This window comes from Castanea sativa, chromosome 5 (genome assembly GCF_040712315.1).
Source record: "Castanea sativa cultivar Marrone di Chiusa Pesio chromosome 5, ASM4071231v1".
NCBI lineage: Eukaryota > Viridiplantae > Streptophyta > Magnoliopsida > Fagales > Fagaceae > Castanea > Castanea sativa.
In genome coordinates, this window is record NC_134017.1 from 57,398,122 (window position 1) to 57,415,838 (window position 17,717).

The 17,717-nt window shown below is 33.7% G+C and overlaps 1 protein-coding gene across 1 annotated transcript; it reads left to right on the top strand.

The window, feature by feature from the left end:
• The first annotated feature begins 3,258 nt into the window (after positions 1-3,258).
• On the top strand, positions 3,259-9,808 carry LOC142637099 (cationic amino acid transporter 1-like). The gene is made up of 2 exons (XM_075811381.1): positions 3,259-3,733; positions 8,300-9,808. Exons 1-2 carry the CDS (start codon positions 3,325-3,327, stop codon positions 9,646-9,648), a joined length of 1,758 nt encoding a protein of 585 aa, XP_075667496.1. The 5' UTR covers positions 3,259-3,324; the 3' UTR covers positions 9,649-9,808.
• Positions 9,809-17,717: the final 7,909 nt, after the last annotated feature.

The following is a 17,717-nucleotide window of genomic DNA, read 5'->3' on the forward strand; positions in this document are numbered from 1 at the left end:
CATACTCCGCAATTGTCACAGAAATTTTGATCAAAACCCAATACTCCTACCTACCCAGAAAATATACATTTACCCCCACAAACAACCATCCAAAGTCCAAACACACACAAAACAAAACAAAACCCCAATCCACCTAACACCCAAATGAAAGCAACCTAAAATCCATCACCTCCTCCGCCTCCGATCCGCAACGGCTTGACTTCAAAAAGCGACGTCGATAGCGGTGTTGGCAGCAGCGAGTTTCAACAAACCGAGCACGACCCATTTAGCTTCAACCAAGCATCAATGCACAACAAGTGAAAGTAGTGGCGGAGGACGGCGCTGTAGCTTCATCAGGGATGACGGGGGGGAAGCTGACAGACGTAGGGCCCATGGTGGTGGCATAGAGAAAAGAGGATGGAGGAGTTTTGAACAGTGGTGGTCAGCGGGTTTGGGAGTTAAGAGCAGTGGTGTGAAAGGGAATGAGGTGCCCTGAGTTTTGTGGTTGGGACTTGAGGGAGGGAAGTGCACAGCAAATAGAAATAGGGTTCCACACGCGGGTAACCTAACTGTGTGCACTGCACAGTGGTCAGCCCCTAAGTCCCACAAAAATGTGAGTTTTTGTGAGTCTTTAGGCAGAAAACAGAAGTGGGTTTGGTTGCCAAACAAGGGTGGGAGTGTTTTCAGAATTTTTGAGTTATGAGAAATGAGTGATAAAGTGATGAGCGATGAGTTAACACCCACTCAGCAACCAAACAAGGCCTTAGTGTTCATTAGAAGCAGCATCTACTAACAGAAGTACAAACTACTACACTAATTCTACTTGACCACTCACTACAAGACACGTCTCATACATACACCATTTAATAAATACAAGTAAATGACAGTAGCATAATGTCGTCTATAACTCCGATGCTAAACTGCAAGTCGTAGTAATGTCGTTGTAAAGTTAAGCAGCATCTTTCTTCTTCAACATTAACTTCCTTAATTTAATACTCTCAAAAGCCTAAAACTTTCCTCGGAATTTCCATTTTGAGAAGCCTCAAGAATGAGAATTCGAATAATCCAAAATTCCAAATCCCATATTGACTTTCTTATTAATTACAACTAGTTTTGTTTCATTCTCAATATCACATCAGCTCCTATACATCTCAAGCAAAGTAGTATCATAATTTGAAGCAAAAAAATAAAAGCAGTATCATAATTGGTCCAAATCTATTCAGCAAAAAACAACCCAAAAAAAAAAACAGAAAAAAAGGTCCAAATCTGGCGTTGACATGCCACTTGGATCTTAATGATAATTTTGCCAGATTTTGAATTTTTTTTTTTTTTTTTTTGGAGAAGGAAGCTTTTAAATTGATCTTCTCAATAAACTATCTTTTAATTATTTATTTATTTTGGTATGTGTTTTGGGATATAACTATGTGAAACATGAATCCAAGTGAACTTGAGAGTTGAGATACCATGTGAAACATGATGACGTGTAATTTCATCGAACTTATGATGAGATTTTATCGATCTCATGATCCTTTCATGAACCCAATTCCAGCCATCCAATTAGATTCTTCATTTGAAAGATTCTATATAAATGCCAATTTTTTTGGCAATTATAAAAAGCACTGCTGAAATAATTATACTTTAATGTATTTTCTTCGATTTATAATTACTGTATCTAAACTGAGTTAATTATTATACGCAGTGGCGGCGCCACGTTCAGGCCAAGGTGTTCTCAGAAACACCTTGACCTTAAAAAAAAAAAAATTATATATAATAATTAAAAAAATTGTTTGTTTACCCTTAAAAAAAAAAAAAAAAAAACACCCTCAATCAAAATTAAGAACACCCTCAACCAAAAACGGATTCCGGGCCCAAACAAAAACTCTTGATTTTCCATACAAAATAATGAAAATATAAACCTATAATCCAAACAAAGCAAATATAAATCAGTAATTTACACGGGTACTCTTAGGACAATGATTAACAATATATTTTAGAAAAGTTTTAACATTATTTTTATGGAAAATGAAAAAAAGCTGTCAAAATATTAATTTTTTTTTCCATAAAAACTTTCTTTAAATGGATTATTAACTATTATTCTAAGGACATTCATTAACATTTCTCTATAATTAATAAAAATACTGCTATAATTACTACCTAATTTACTTTGATGTATAACTACGACTATCTAGACCAAGTTAATTACTACAAATGCTATGCTAATTAATAAAAATAATGCTATAAATTACCGGGCTTAAATGAGTGTTTTTTTTTTTAAAAGTTTTAACAACACAGACAAATAGCTAATACCAGAATCTCTCTCTTTAACCAGCTTCTTTTCCGCCGATCATTAGAGAAACTCTCGGATCGTTCAAGTCACCTTAATTTTTTTTTTTTTTTTTCTTTTCACATTTCTTGAATCTTTGACTTTTCAAGTTTCATTTTAACAGATCTCGTAACCATATATGAGTGCACTTATTTAAAGTTGAAAAATAATTGTTCCTAAGAATTAGCATTTAATTCTAGCCAATTACTTTCCTTGATGTGAATACACAAACATAATTACTCTTTGTTTTCTTTTTAAGAATTATTATTTGACAAAATTTTTGGGAAAACAAATTTTAAGTTATTATTTAGTAAGTTGAAGAAATCTTCCTTCAAATTTCCTTTAAAAATCTTATCAAAATTTTTTTTTTTTAAATTATGTCATTTTTAAAGTAGCTTTTAAAGATAGATATTTAGAAGTACAATTTTTTTTTTTTCTAAAATGGGTTTAAAAAATTTTCTCCAACTCATTACATGCGGTGATTCATGAAATCAACACATTACTCATTAATAGGCCAACTAAAAATATATGTAGTGACATAGGTGCTTTATTAAGTGACACGTTTTAATTTTTCCAATAGTAGGAATGTCCATGTTCAAATTGCATCTCTCCGTTGTAATTATGAGTTGGATAAAACTTAAATACAGTAGTTTAGGTAGAAGTATATTAAGTTTCCTAATTAAATTTCAATATTTAACTGCATTGATAAAAAAAAAATGAATAATGATATCTATTTTAAAGAAAATTAAAATTTTGAATTCCATTAAAGAACCTAATTTAGACAGTATATAATCAAATTATAATAATAGTAATAAAAAAGAATACAGGTAGATAAATGGTATTTATAATAGTGGCTAGAAATGCCGTTTAGAGATGATATATATACAATATTTATTAATACCCTGCCTTTGTCCTTCAAAAGTAGATTCATTATACTCCTTTCATCTCTCTCTTTCTTTCTCTATATTCTTGGGAAACAAACACACAGAAAGAGAGAGAGAGAGAGTAGAGTTTGAATCAAGATGGGAGAATATGGAAGAGACGAAGGTGTTTGGAGAAGAGGGTGCTCATGCACAAAAGACGATTTTCTCCCCGATGAATCATTTCGGAGCTGGGGAAACTATGTGAGGGCGTTGAAGGACACACCACATAGGCTGAAAGATCGAGTGCTGACTCGATCGTCAGACGAGACGGAGCTAGTGGACGTGAAGGCAAAGAGCCAGCACGAGATGAAGAAGACGCTGTCATGGTGGGACCTAATGTGGTTCGGTATAGGAGCTGTGATTGGTTCTGGGATCTTCGTCCTCACGGGGCTTGAGGCTCGAGAACACGCAGGACCTGCGGTTGTATTGTCCTACGTCATTTCGGGTATCTCTGCATTGCTCTCTGTTTTTTGCTACACTGAATTCGCCGTTGAGATCCCAAGCGCAGGTACGTACCATCCTTATTTTCTAGCCCTTTGTTTTTTTTTTTTTGTCTTTTTGTTATTTATTTATTTATTTTGTTAGTAATCTATCTATCAAGTTTTAATGGCCATTTAATTAGGAAGTTTTAATGGTCATTTAATTAGATGTTATTTGCCATTCGATCGATAAGCTCATATTTTATACATTATTTTAAATTAGAAAAACTTAAATTTAAACGACTGATTGATAACATGGCTATTAATTTTTAATCATTTTGAAATTTTGCAAACATAAAGAATATATGAAGATAATGTAATTTAATGATGAATTTATCAAAATTCACTTTCAATTAAAAAATGTTTAGTGTAACATTACTTAAAGTTACATTATGTATAATTTGAACCCACCTGGCATACAACCTTGATTTTAATTGTTGGCCTCGAAGAAATGATTTTTTAAGTTAAGGATCAAGAAGGGAGTAGTTATTTTCATATGTTTAGGCTTTGATAGAGCTTTATTTATTTGCTTATTTAAACGGGTGTCAATTGTTAAGTATTTGGAAATGCATTATTTATTGAATTTTTTTAACTTACGCTCCGTTTGTTTCAATGGAAAACCTTGTGTAAAGATAGTTTTCCTTGTTTTCCAGTGTTTGGTAGCATAAAAAAAGATGAGTCAAAAAAAAATTATCTTTGGTCAACATAAAATATATGGCTTATTTTTTAAGATTGTTTTCCATTAAATTTTTTTGGAAAACAACTCTATCTTACAGCAAACTAAATAAGGGAAGATATGAGGTTGTTTTTCAACGCATCTAAAGTTGCTACCAAACATTAAAAAATGAGATAGTTTTATAGAAAATGTTTTATAGAAAATAACTCATTTTCTAGAAAACATCATTGTTGAAACAAACAGAGCATTAATTGGATTGGAGGAAAATTCTTCCAACCTATGTGTTGCAATTGATAAAACTATTTAAGTGTACTTTTAGTTATATAACTTATTTAATAACTCACGTGACTTATTTAAATAATACAAGTGAATGATTCTATAAATTACCATTAAATAAGATTCGTTCTAATTGCTTTGAAGGAAAACTTTATGCACATTTCCATTAAGTCATCACTTGAATCCCATTTTTTATTATGTGTCTAGTTATCAAGGGTCTTGGAGTTGAATTGACACCTCTCCATGCACAAACTACTTAGGGATCTAAAGAGGAAAATGTTCAAATTACGGATTAGCAGCATGTTATAATAATCTCTCAAAAAAATTATGTGTCTTATTAATGGGCATCTTTAGGACATTTGTTAATAAACTATTTTAGGAAATTTTTTTATACTACTTTTATGAAAAGTATAGAAAACTATAAAAAAAAAAATATTCAGATATGTTTTTCTCTTTTCAAAAAATTTTCATAAAAAGTTTCTAAAAATAGTTTATAAACTAATGCTTTTAAAACATCCGGCACTTTTTTTTTCCTTTAACTAATATCATTATTATTATTATTGAAACCACTTTTTTTAAAAGAACCAATTTGAAAATATTGAAAAGTACTAATAATTAAGTGTTCAAACTTACTTTTTAGACTTAATTTTGGATATTGTTGTTTTTCAGATTTTCTGCCCCATGAAAGTAAACTTAACTTTGAGTTTTTACAGCTTTTGTTTTCTTTTTTATTTTTTCGTAATGGTTATTAAATTTAAGAGTGACCTTTTTATATTGATAAGTTAGAATTTTCTAGTGATTTTTTCTGGTGATTTATTAGAATAAGAACTTAATTTTTCTATTTTACATACTCATTTTTCAAAATATTCCCGCAATAGAGATATTCTATTTTACATTACATTTAATTAAAATATCAACTTTCTTGTTTTTTTTAATTGTTTATATTTTTTCAGTAACTACCATCTACTCTCTAATTTGTTTATATAATGACTAATATGATAAATTTTACATATTTTTTTATTATACACCCTCTAATTTGTATAATTTATAAAATATTAGTTTAAGTTGTTTCTTTCTTAACGTGAGAGCTAGCTCTTGAAACTGGTGGCTGTTTTTATAATATAATATGGAGCTATGAACCATATGTTTTTTAATTCGGTCACCACTCAATATATTATATCTAATCGCGTATTATTGTGAATATGCTCTGGAGTCTGGACAAAAGGTCCAAAAGCTGATTTTGAAATCCTAGTTTGTCTTCATGAAATTGACGTAATTTGTAAAGCCCACACACAATTGGTGTTTTCTTTTTCTTTTTCTTTTTTAGTAAACACAATTGGTGTTTTCAATAGAACAAGAAGAAATCCATGCATTTGCTCTATACAACAGTACCTTATTTTTTATTTTTAGAGAAATGTTACTGCCACAAAAATTTTACAACTTTCGTTACAACTCGTCATGTAGTAAGTTATGAGTAGTAGAAATGTGGACTCATATGAACTCACTAATTTTTCTCTCATATGGTAAGTTGTAAGTAATGGAAATGTGGACCCCCATGGACTCACTATTTTTTCTCCACCGCTCACAATTCGTCATGTGATAAGTTGCGACAAAAGTTGTAAAACTTGTTGTCACACTAGCAGTTCTCTAGATTTTTGTTCCGGCTCATGTGAATAAGTTCATTTTCTTAAAGCTCGAAAAAATTTGACTATACATTTGTTGACATATATCACTTTCTTAAAAACGTACTTTATCTATTTTAATAAATTACTTTATAATATACCTAACATCAAATGTTCTATTTTTTATTATTTTATTTAAATATTCTTCTTTTATTCTTATTAGGATGATATATTAGGGTGAAAGTGTTTAAGGTTGCTAATTATTTTTTCCTATACTTATTCTCTCATTTTTCTCTATCTTCTTCTCCATCTCTTTCTCTTCTCTGCCGCCTACACCCATTGCCACCAATCACCAACACCAGTTTTAAAAGAAAATTAATTAATTATTTTATAATAAAAAAAACATACATAAAACAAAAACTCACAACCCATTGCCAGCCACCACCACCACCGAAAAAAATAAAATAAAAAACCCACAAAAACTTAAGTACTGTGAACCCACCATAAGCCATTCCAAAATCAACACAACCACAAAATTCATTCCAAAAACCATTCTACCATGACTACAACCACTGCGAAGCACCGAGAACCACATACGGTTGAAACACCGAGACCCACAACCACAACTAGAACCACCATAACCCACAACATAATCGAGAGAGTGATAGAAGAGAGAAAATCTGAGAGTGAGAGAAGAGAAAAAATCTAAGAGAGAAACTTTGAGAGTGAGAGGAGAGAAAATCTAAGAGTAAGTAGAGATTAAAGAGAGAGACGTTGAGGAGAGGAGAATGAAATATTTTTTAACTAAAGGAATTGTGATAGGTGAATAAAAAATTGAGTTTTATTTTTAACTTGATGCTGAGCTGTTATCAACTGTAGTTGGAAGCTAAAAATTTTAAAAAATAAATATTTTTCTATTTTAACATCTTTGTTGTGAATTCTATTACACTTTGATATTGATATAATAATTTACGGAAAGAAGGATGTGTCTTGAGAATAAAGCTGGCTTTTAGGTAAATAACTCATGTAAAGAGGGTTGTTGTGATGTATACCAAAACAAAATTTAGGTTTATTAATAGCAAAGCGGTGTGAATTGTGAAATACTTGTGTATGAAATTAGCCGTGTATAAACAAAACAAAAGAAGTAAAGAAAGAAAAAGCTTTCAACCTTTTGATTGAAAAAATCTAATAATTGATTAAGTTAGTAATTAGAACGAGAAAGTTTAGCAGGGATACACAAAGCAATCTGTGGACTAATAATATGTTGTTTGACTTTTTTTCCTCCCATTTTTTATGGCAGTTTGGCACCTCGGACAATTAACATGTAATGTTTTTTATTAATTAAAAAAAATTACATATATTTATATAGCATGTATACGTGTATATAAAGAGAGAATAGAGAAATTCCAATACAAATGCATAATTCACATGAATAAGTTACATTCAGGATAATAACCTTGTCCATTACACATTCTTATTGCTCAAAATATAGTATGTATTTTTTTAAAAAAATTATGTTATGTTATTCATTTTAATAATTCCATAGTTAATGGAAAAATTGAGATTTGAACATGTTATAAATATCGAGAGGTGTTAGTTAATAAGTTTCAGTTAGCTTAACCGGTAAAATCTCTAATGGTTGAATAGGAGATTTAGGGTTCAAATTAACTCTGTCTACACCAAAAACCAAGTAGTGTCTTAATTTAATGAGAAAGAGCTATTATTAGAAGCAGATATCATAGGTTGAAACTCTCTCATAAAAAATAAAAAGTGTTAGTTGAGCTTGTGTTACTTGAACGTTAAAAAAAGAATGATGAAATATAAATAGTTTTGATTTAATACTTTCTTGATCCTGAAGATATTTTCAATTTCTTTGTTAATTGCTTGTTAATGAGAATTCGTGACAACATCCTTTACCTTGACAGGCACTGTTGAACAAAAATTGTTACTGGCCCTTCAATAATCTGAACAAATTAACGGTTAAATAATATGGCAAAGCTAACAAGTTGCTTTCCTTTCAGGTGGATCATTTGCCTATTTAAGAGTAGAGCTGGGTGATTTTATGGCCTTCGTTGCTGCCGGAAACATCCTACTTGAGTACGTGATTGGTGGAGCAGCCGTTGCCCGTTCTTGGACATCCTACTTTGCCACACTATTGAACCACCATCCAAATGATTTCCGCATTGTAGCCCATGGTTTATCACCAGACTATAGATACCTAGACCCCATTGCCATTGTTGTCTTGGCTGTCATTTGTGTTATGGCTGTTATGAGCACAAAGGGCTCCTCAATTTTCAATTACATTGCTTCCATCTTCCATATTGCTGTCATTATCTTCATCATCATTGCAGGCCTTATAAAAGCTGACACCAAAAATTACAGCGATTTTGTACCATTTGGCGTCCGTGGCATCTTTCAAGCATCAGCTGTGCTTTTCTTTGCCTATATTGGATTTGATGCTGTCTCAACCATGGCTGAGGAAACAAAGAATCCCGGTCGGGACATTCCTATTGGTCTTGTTGCCTCAATGGTGATTGTTACATTGGCATATTGTTTACTAGCCGTGACACTATGCCTAATGCAACCATACAAAGATATTGATGTAGATGCACCATTTTCTGTGGCATTTGAAGCCGCAGGTTGGGGATGGGCTAAGTACATAGTTGCTGTTGGTGCATTGAAGGGAATGACAACAGTTTTGCTTGTATCAGCAGTGGGTCAAGCTCGATATCTCACACATATTGCACGTACACACATGATGCCCCCATGGCTCGCCATTGTGAATGAGAAAACTGGGACTCCTCTCAATGCCACAGTGGTCATGCTTGCTGCCACTGCAGTAATTGCCTTCTTCACATCGCTTGGGATTCTCTCAAACTTGCTCTCAATCTCCACATTGTTTATCTTCATGCTTGTGGCTATTGGCCTTCTTGTGCGTCGATACTATGCTAGAGGGGTTACAACAATAGCAAACAGTATCAAGTTCATTGTGTTTCTTGCCCTTATTCTTGGATCTTCAATTGCCACTGCTATTTATTGGGCCTCATCTACTGATGGTTGGATTGGGTACACAATAACTGTACCAATTTGGTTCTTGTCAACTTTCGGGCTTTGGCTTTTTGTTCCACAGGCTAGGGAACCAAAAGTTTGGGGTGTACCATTGGTACCATGGCTGCCATCATTATCAATTGCCATCAACATTTTCCTTCTTGGTTCTATAGATAAAGCATCGTTCAATAGGTTCGGGATATGGACTCTAGTAATGATTGTTTACTATTTCCTTTTTGGATTACATGCATCCTATGACACAGCCAAGGAAGCAAGCAGTGCCAAAGTAATTAAAAATGTTGAAGAGGGGGCCGTGAATTAGATAAGTTAATAAGAAACATGTGATGTCTGTTTACGTAGGGATGAAGGGGATGATGTATGTGTTCATGAAAGAGAACAGAAATTCTCTTTCCAGGCTTTTGTTACGTTTTTTAATTTCTACCTGTTCCGTTGCAATGTAATTCTCTTACTAGTAAAAAATTTCCACCCTTTTTTTAAGATTACATTCACACATGAAAGTACTGAGCGAATTTTTTTTTTTTTTTTTTGACTGATACTAAGTGAAAATTTAATTGCCCTTGTATGAGTGTATCAAAACTTATTTGGAATGTAGGATGTAATCAAAAGCCCAGCTAGTATCTCTTGTGGATTAATTGCCCCATAATTCTATACACTGCTCGCCTTCATCTTTAAGACCAACTTTTGGAGAAATTATTGTGTGTTGGGTGGAGTATGGATGGCCAAATCTATTAGGTAATGGGTACCTGACTCTACCCTACCCGAAAGTTTCGGGTTCACCCGGTTTTTAATGGGTAAAGGATATTTTTCCTCAATTTGTTGGTAATTAATAAGAAAACTTTCCTCATAGCAATTAGTGATTATTAAGAAATCACCAGTCTTTTCCTCATAAGCCAATGAGTGATTCGTGATTAGTGAATAGTGATTTTGATAAGTTTTTTTAGTAATATTAAGGATATTTTTTAGGTTAAATTACAAATTGCACCCCTAAAATTTGGGAGTAGTGTTTGAATTTTACACCCTAAAATTTCAAATTTTGGATTTTATCCCCTGAAATTTAGGGGGTTTGGATTTTACATTCTAATGTTTCAAAATTTGGATTTTACCTTCTAAAGTTTAGAAATGCTTGGATTTTACACCCTCAAATTATGAAACTTTAGAGTGTAAAATCCAAATACCTCAAAATTTTAGGGAGTAAAATCCAAACACCTCTAAAATATAGGGAGTAAAATTCAAATTTTGAAACATCAGGGTGTAAAATCCAAACATTCTCAAACGTTAAGGGGTAAAATTCAAATTCTAAAATTTCAAGTTGTAAAATCTAATCACTCTCAAACTTTAAAAGTGTAATCTGCAATTTACCCTATTTTTTATAATTAAAATTTGTTAATAAGGCAAATTCCCATATTAATGGGAGTTCTGATAATTCAGGAAACACCATATATTTCAGATATTAAAGGAGTATGCCTTGTGCGGATTTCTAGAAATAGATGTTTTAATCAAAGCACTATTTAGCTAGGCCATATCATTGCTGATATACAATGTCTGGTTGCTGGTTTACATTGGGCAGAGGTGTAAATCGTGAAAAGGCACTACAAAAAACGGGCTTTTGGGCCGCGTTTTTTAGCTGCGTTTTTCTAAAACGTAGCTACAGACAGGTATCCTAAACTGCGTTTATGAAAAACGCAGCTCCAGGAAACACGTATAGCCGCGTTTAGTAAACGCGGCTATAGACCCGCACTGAAGCCGCGTTCTTCGATGTTGAGGCTGCGTTTGGCTGGTAGGATTTCAGCCGCATTTTTAGAAACGCGGCTGTAGGGAATTTTTTTTCTTGTTTTTCATTATTTCTGGAGCGGCGTTTAAGAAGCGCAGCTCCAGACATATTGAAGCTGCGTTTCATTAAACGCAGCTTCAACATGTGTGGAGTTGCGTTTAATGCAACGCAGCTCCAAAGTTTAGTATAAAAAAAAAAAAAAAATCTATCCATAAATCAGATCGCAAAAAACCCTAAGTGTCTTCTCCTTCCTCAATCAAAACCCACCATACCCACAAACCAACGAGATCTCCTTCCTCAGACCCTATTTCTCACGTTCCCCTTCTCCTCTCTGCCTTCTCCTTCCTCAATCAAAACCCACCATACCCACAAACTAAAACCTGATAAACACAAAACCCAATCTCTGCCTAAATCATCTCCACCCGCTCTCTCTCACTCACCTGCCCAAACCCAAACTCTATTCGAAGCTCTTCTCAAGGCCTCACCGACTCCTCTTCCAAACCCAACCCATCCAACGGCCTCCCTCGTCTTTCAATCTCCGCCTTCGATTGGCCTCGCTTTCAAGTTCGCCGAGTTGGAATGCGTCTCCAAGGTTGCTTCCCGTCTATCCTTCAACGACTCTCTTTTTTTTAACTTTCAGTTATTCTTTAATATATGTTCTTCTTGCTTGGATTGTGATTATAATGTATTTAATCTGATGGTATGCCAAATCGTGAGAAGCGTAGATGGAGTTCTAGAATTATATAAATATTATATTATTGTTGTGTAAGTGTGTGTCTTTTTCTTGCTATTTCTGGGCTTTGCTGCATGCAAAATACAATAACCTCGTAAACTAAAATCTTTTAGGTTCATATAAGATAAGTTCATGGCTTAAACTGCCTTTAAATGACATAAGTTCATGGCGTAGACTTCTACAATGCATGTGCATATATGTTATATATATAGGAGTTATAATAAGTCGGACCTTGATTCTATGGTTTATTCAAATTTCTCTTTTCATATATATATATATATATATAGAGAGAGAGAGAGAGCATGTACACAAAATTTATATGGATAGATAAGAGGCAAGACAGTACAACAAAGGGTTATAACATTCGGGTAAGTATGACAAATCATTTATGTGAGGGCAAGCCCTTTGTCTATTTAGGTCTCTTACAATTTTTTTTGTTTTTTGGATGAGTGGTCTTTTACAGTTTTCATACTCAGTAGTTGCATTGTTAGCTTTTGTGATTATCTACTGAAGACATTGGACTATGGTTTAGATCTGATTTATGTGGCAAGTTTATCACGTTGGGATTCTTGCTTTTGCAGATAGTGAACTTTGGAGGTGATAAAGTCAATCTCACAATTGATGTGGGTGGATTGGATCCTAACTCCATACAATTATCTGGGTCAACAAAGACTGTATTCACTTCTGGTAATTTGAAGGACGAAAATTCCTTCAACCAGCCAAAAAAGGTACAATGATGGAAACCCGCTGTCAGCTGAGGATCATTCCTATGTACTTGATAATTTTTTTAGCCACCACCCATATAAAGCAGTGAAAATGGGTGCTGGAATTGATCATTTCATGGTATGCTTCACAACAATGTTCTTGCAATTTTGTCCTTAATTATACCGTCCTCATTATATGATACAGTGGATTCAGGACATTTTCGGATGTTTATTGTTGGATATGTGAGAGTTTATTGTTTGTTTTGCCTTTTCAAAAGTGATTATTTATATTAAAGACAGATCTTTTGATCTGGCAAAGTTTTCCAAACAGAATATCCTTGCCTATTTTTTTCCAATGATTTCAAGCTACCATGTATACAGTGAAATCCTTTTGCACACCAAATATGCGCATTGACTTTAAAAATCTGTGCAATTGGTTTCTTATTGCATTGGTGGACAAACATAGGGAAAAGCTATGCTCTTCAGTCTCCACCTACCTGAGGTGAATTGCCTTGACCATGATTCAATATACAAGAGTAATAGTTTTGCAGTTTGAGTTACATTCGGGGGTTAATTATCTTGTTACTGCAGAAAACTATTGCTCACTTTTTCCCACGCCATTCAGGAATGCAATGTCTCAAATTTACATTAATTAAACATAATTGTTTACAAAATTTAATATTTAGCTCAGTGCCCTTTTTTTTTTGCTGACCTTCCTCTTTGATCTAACTTTACTGTTTGTAAAAATATCCAAGACCATGGGGATAATTTTCTTGCAAAATTTTCTCTAATGACTTCATGTGATTCTTACTCTTTTTCTTTAATTGGTTGATAAGTTCGTACTACAGTACTACTTAATAAATGGATCTAAAATAGTTGATACTTCATGATCTTGCATCTACCATAACTGAGTTTCCATGATTTTTTCTCCCCCCCCCCCCCCCCAAAAAAAACAAGACTGGTGAAGTGATGTGTCTCATTATTCTAAACAGAAAATGTATATAATTTGCTGATTATTGAAATGGGTTGACACATCTATTGTGTAGTTGGAAAATCTTATTTGTGCTTGTGGACTGTTTTACTTCAATGCTGCAGTGTTGGATGAATCCTGTAGTCCAGGACAGATGACTTTGTAAACATGGATTTTGACTTGACTAATTTGCAGTGTTTCTCTATTTAATAATAGGGAAGAAAATTTTAGGTCTTTGGTAGGTCTTGAGACTGGAGTAACCCCCCCCCCCCCTCTTCTTCTTTTTTTTTCTTTAATTGGTAATTTAGCATTTGCGTTACATGATAATTGATGTTTGCTATAATGTTGAGCTCGACATGTAGGTTAGCAGCACGCTAGCGGTTCAGAAAGCGGTGCTTCTACATTGTCTCAACAATTGATGGTCGTAAAGAAGACTTTTCCTACCGCAAATGCTTGGATAGCTTCATCAAGGGAAAGTATCCGAGATGTTGCTGAAACATTGATTGGTAAATATTTCGAGAAAACCCCGTTACGGTCCTCCCGGAGGCAACCGGGAGAGACACACCAATCCAGAAGAAATGGTTCTTCCGGAGGGAATCAGAGAAGAACAATACTCGAGGAAACCGAGAATGAAAATAGGCAAGTAAGTCCAAGGAGGGGGGTTCTAATTTATGTTAATTGTAAATCTTTTAGCTTGCCTCCCTCATCATGTAACTAGTTACAAAAAATTCCCGTCATCTGCTATTCTGATTTGTATATATACTGGGCAGATGTTTTTAGTTTACTTTCAGCTCCTCCACAACAAAATCAAAACTGAAGCGTGCTTCCATCGCAGTTGCTCATTTTTCATACAAGAGCGGTTCTTATTTACCCTGTAGTTAGCTTATTTGGTAGTTTGTAACCTATACAGTGGGTTTTGGGAAATCACAGGCTATTTATTCTTGTTGTTTTTGAAGCAAAATAGATGGAAGTGTTGCATTCTCATCAAAACTTCTCCAATTTCTACTTTCTTCTTCCTTATTTTCATTTATTTGTTGTCTTTCCTGTTTGATTAGTCTGCTGCTTATCTTAGTGAGATCAATTGTGATGTGTGATTGATAAAACAGACATGGTGTGCAATCCTAGCTTCAATGTTGGTCTTTCATTCTTAATTGTGTATATCATGAGACAACATCTAGCAGTCTCCTAAAATGCCCAGTCCACACTCAAATGGTACCTCTTGTCCAAGAATAGGCAAAGGATCTGCTTGTGGCTGTGGCTTGAAGATCCACTTGCTGGATATATGTGATTAATATACACTTGCCTTTCAGGAAACTGGAAGATAGTGAAGCAGCTGAACAGTATTGTGCAGAGATTGGCAGACCAGATGCCTATATGCAGTTGGTTTTTTTTCCCTTCTCCTTAAATTTTTTATATGTGTACATATAACAATTGTGTAGCATTTTGTTAAGGCACTTTGTCTCTTTTCTTTGTTTATGATGACTCAGGTTACTTGATATGTATTTGGATCCACAGGATGGTAAGGAGCCAATGTTTAAGGCTGTTGTTCGCCTTCTACATAATCATGGAGAATCATTGGATCCTTTGCAAGTTTTGGAGGTATTACATCCCCTTTCAGTCACAAGCATACATGACCTGTTTGACCATTATTCACATCTTGCTTTAAGAATTCTTTTGCTTGCTACAAACTTTATAGCTTATACTCTGGTTTTGCCAACGAGCTATAGCTCAATTGGACTTCCTTTTCCCATAGTAATTGGTTGGAGGGTGAGGTCATTGGTTCAAGACCCATTGGGGTGTGTGTGTAACTTACCAATAATAATAATAAAAAAAATCTCACATCTAGTTTTACATGTTGAGAAAGATTGGAGAGTAATCATTTATAAAAACTTGTCACATAGAGCAGTACAAATCCATTGTTTTGTCCATAACTTGTTCCGGAATATGAGAACTATATTATAGGTGATTGGCACTTACTAATACCTCTGACTTCAAACATTGATTTTTTATCTACAACAACAATCAAGTCTTAGTCCCAAATTTTTTGGGTTGGCTATGGATCCGCAAGAAACTAATCAAGGTCAACAATATGTATTCATTTCTATTATTAAGATGGTATGGGTTCTGGGGTTAATGAGCTCTAGATCAAATAGCACTTCCTTCTCTTATAAGAGCCTGGTCAGGATTCTATTCATTAATAAGCATTTGCTTCTCTTATAAGAGCCTGGTGAGGTCATGGGTTTCTATTCATTAATAAACTAAGTAAAAAATATGCCATCATAGCCAGATTTGCTTTATGAACAAAAGGGAGTTAAAGGAGTTTGGGAGGCTTTGTACACTGTGGTGGTCAGTTTTAACAAGAAGATGTGGTTTTACTTATCAAAAAAAAAAAAAAAGAACAAAATAGAAGATGTGGTTTTAAAAATGTTTAGGGCTCATGCTAAAGAGAGAAAAAATTAGGGTTGAAAATGGGCTCAACATGCAAAGTCATGGAAATTTTGTACAAGAGTCTGAAGGTTAGATTCCTATATTCTAAATTGACGGGAAAGCTCAAATAAGAATGGGAGAATTGCATGGTTATTATTCTCTAGATTAACTTATGTGGCCCTATTGTGATTTTATTTTTTATTTTTACTGACAGTCTGACATAGCTAATTTTCATTTTTTAATTGGTTTTATCAATTGTTGGTTGAATTGTTTGTCGGCAAACTATAGGGCTATGGAAATAAATGCATAAGGCCATCTAAAATTTAGTGTTGCATACATAGTTAAGAAATTGGAATCCATATACACAATTTGAATTTGATGTCCAATGATTGTCACATGACACACTGTTGTGGCTTCCAAACTTTTAATTTTTGTGTGGAATTGGAATTCAATGCCAACTCCAATTTCATTAGACATCTAGACAATTTGGAATTGGAACCTCCAATAGCAAATCCAAAGTCCAATACAATGCCAAATCTAGGGATCTAAACAGATCATGAAGTTTGTTTGCTTTAGAAGTCTGGTTGGGATATGTATTATTTGTAGGGCATGGTTTTTTTAGCTCAAATTAAATGTGAGCTTTCAGAAATGATTATTATTTTAAAAATAAAAATAAACTTTAAAACAGCCTTTTTTTGGCATGAAGATAAGAGGATCAAAACAACCATTTTTGGTAAAAACAACTACCAACATTGTGTTAATTTGGTATGATATATTTTCCCCCTTCGTTAGCTTTTATTGATGATATTAATTTGAGATGACAATTCTGTATTTTTTTTTATAATATTCTATTCCCTCTATTGGGTGTTTCCTTGTGTACTTCCCATGCACTTAGGTTGCATCCCTTTTGCATTTTTGAATTACATTACCTATATTACAAAAAAGGGTGCTGGTTTGGTTGGACTGACTTGTGTCTAAGAGAGCATAGTGCACTTTAGGTGCCAAGTGACAAAGTCTCTTCTTGTAGTTTTTGGTTTTTTCACTTTTTGGAATTAGAGAAAAATTCTTCAGAGTTTTCATGTGAAGTGTACATACAAGGCTGACATTTGAATTGGAAATCACACTTGCTAAGGCTGGTTCCCAACTCATAGAGGGAGCTGCTCTATATCTATAAACAGAGAATCACCATATGTAGAAGAAGCAGAAGGAATATATAATTTTTACTTTGTTCACTATTTAGTTATTGCTGTTCTTAAGGCATGTTGACAAAGCTATGCTAAATGGCTTTTAGTGTGGATTTGTCTTGGAGTCGCATTTTTCAAATGCGAATGCTCACTCAACATGCCAGCATGTATTTGAAGGGCCTGATATTGTTACATTTTGGATGGTTGTGTTGTGTTGGGAAAAATTCTTTTGAAGTTAAGGTGGTGAGTTGTTGAGTTATTTGACTCCAGTGTGGGAAATTGTTGAGTATCTTCAAAGTTATCTACACTTTTTAATATTTTAAAATATTCTGTAACATTTTCAGTGCAGCGATAAGCTAGGCCTTAGTCTTGAGCTGGGTTCATTTGTGGCTGGTGTTATGATATCTACTACTGACTTTGCACAACATACTTTGGACCAGGTACTTTTTTTGTCATTAATAATTTCCAAACGTTTCATGTATATAAATTTAACTATTGTCTAAAACTAATTTCTAGTTCTACTTCATGTTGTGATGTTTTCTTATGTTATTTTAGCTTTTGAAAAGTTAAACTGAATAGTG

Excerpts from the sequence above, each read along its gene's own strand:
- LOC142637099 (XM_075811381.1), top strand. The coding sequence starts at position 3,325 with ATGGGAGAATATGGAAGAGACGAAGGTGTTTGGAGAAGAGGGTGCTCA. Across the intron at positions 3,734-8,299 it reads CGTTGAGATCCCAAGCGCAG|GTGGATCATTTGCCTATTTA; the intron begins GTACGTACCATC and ends CTTTCCTTTCAG.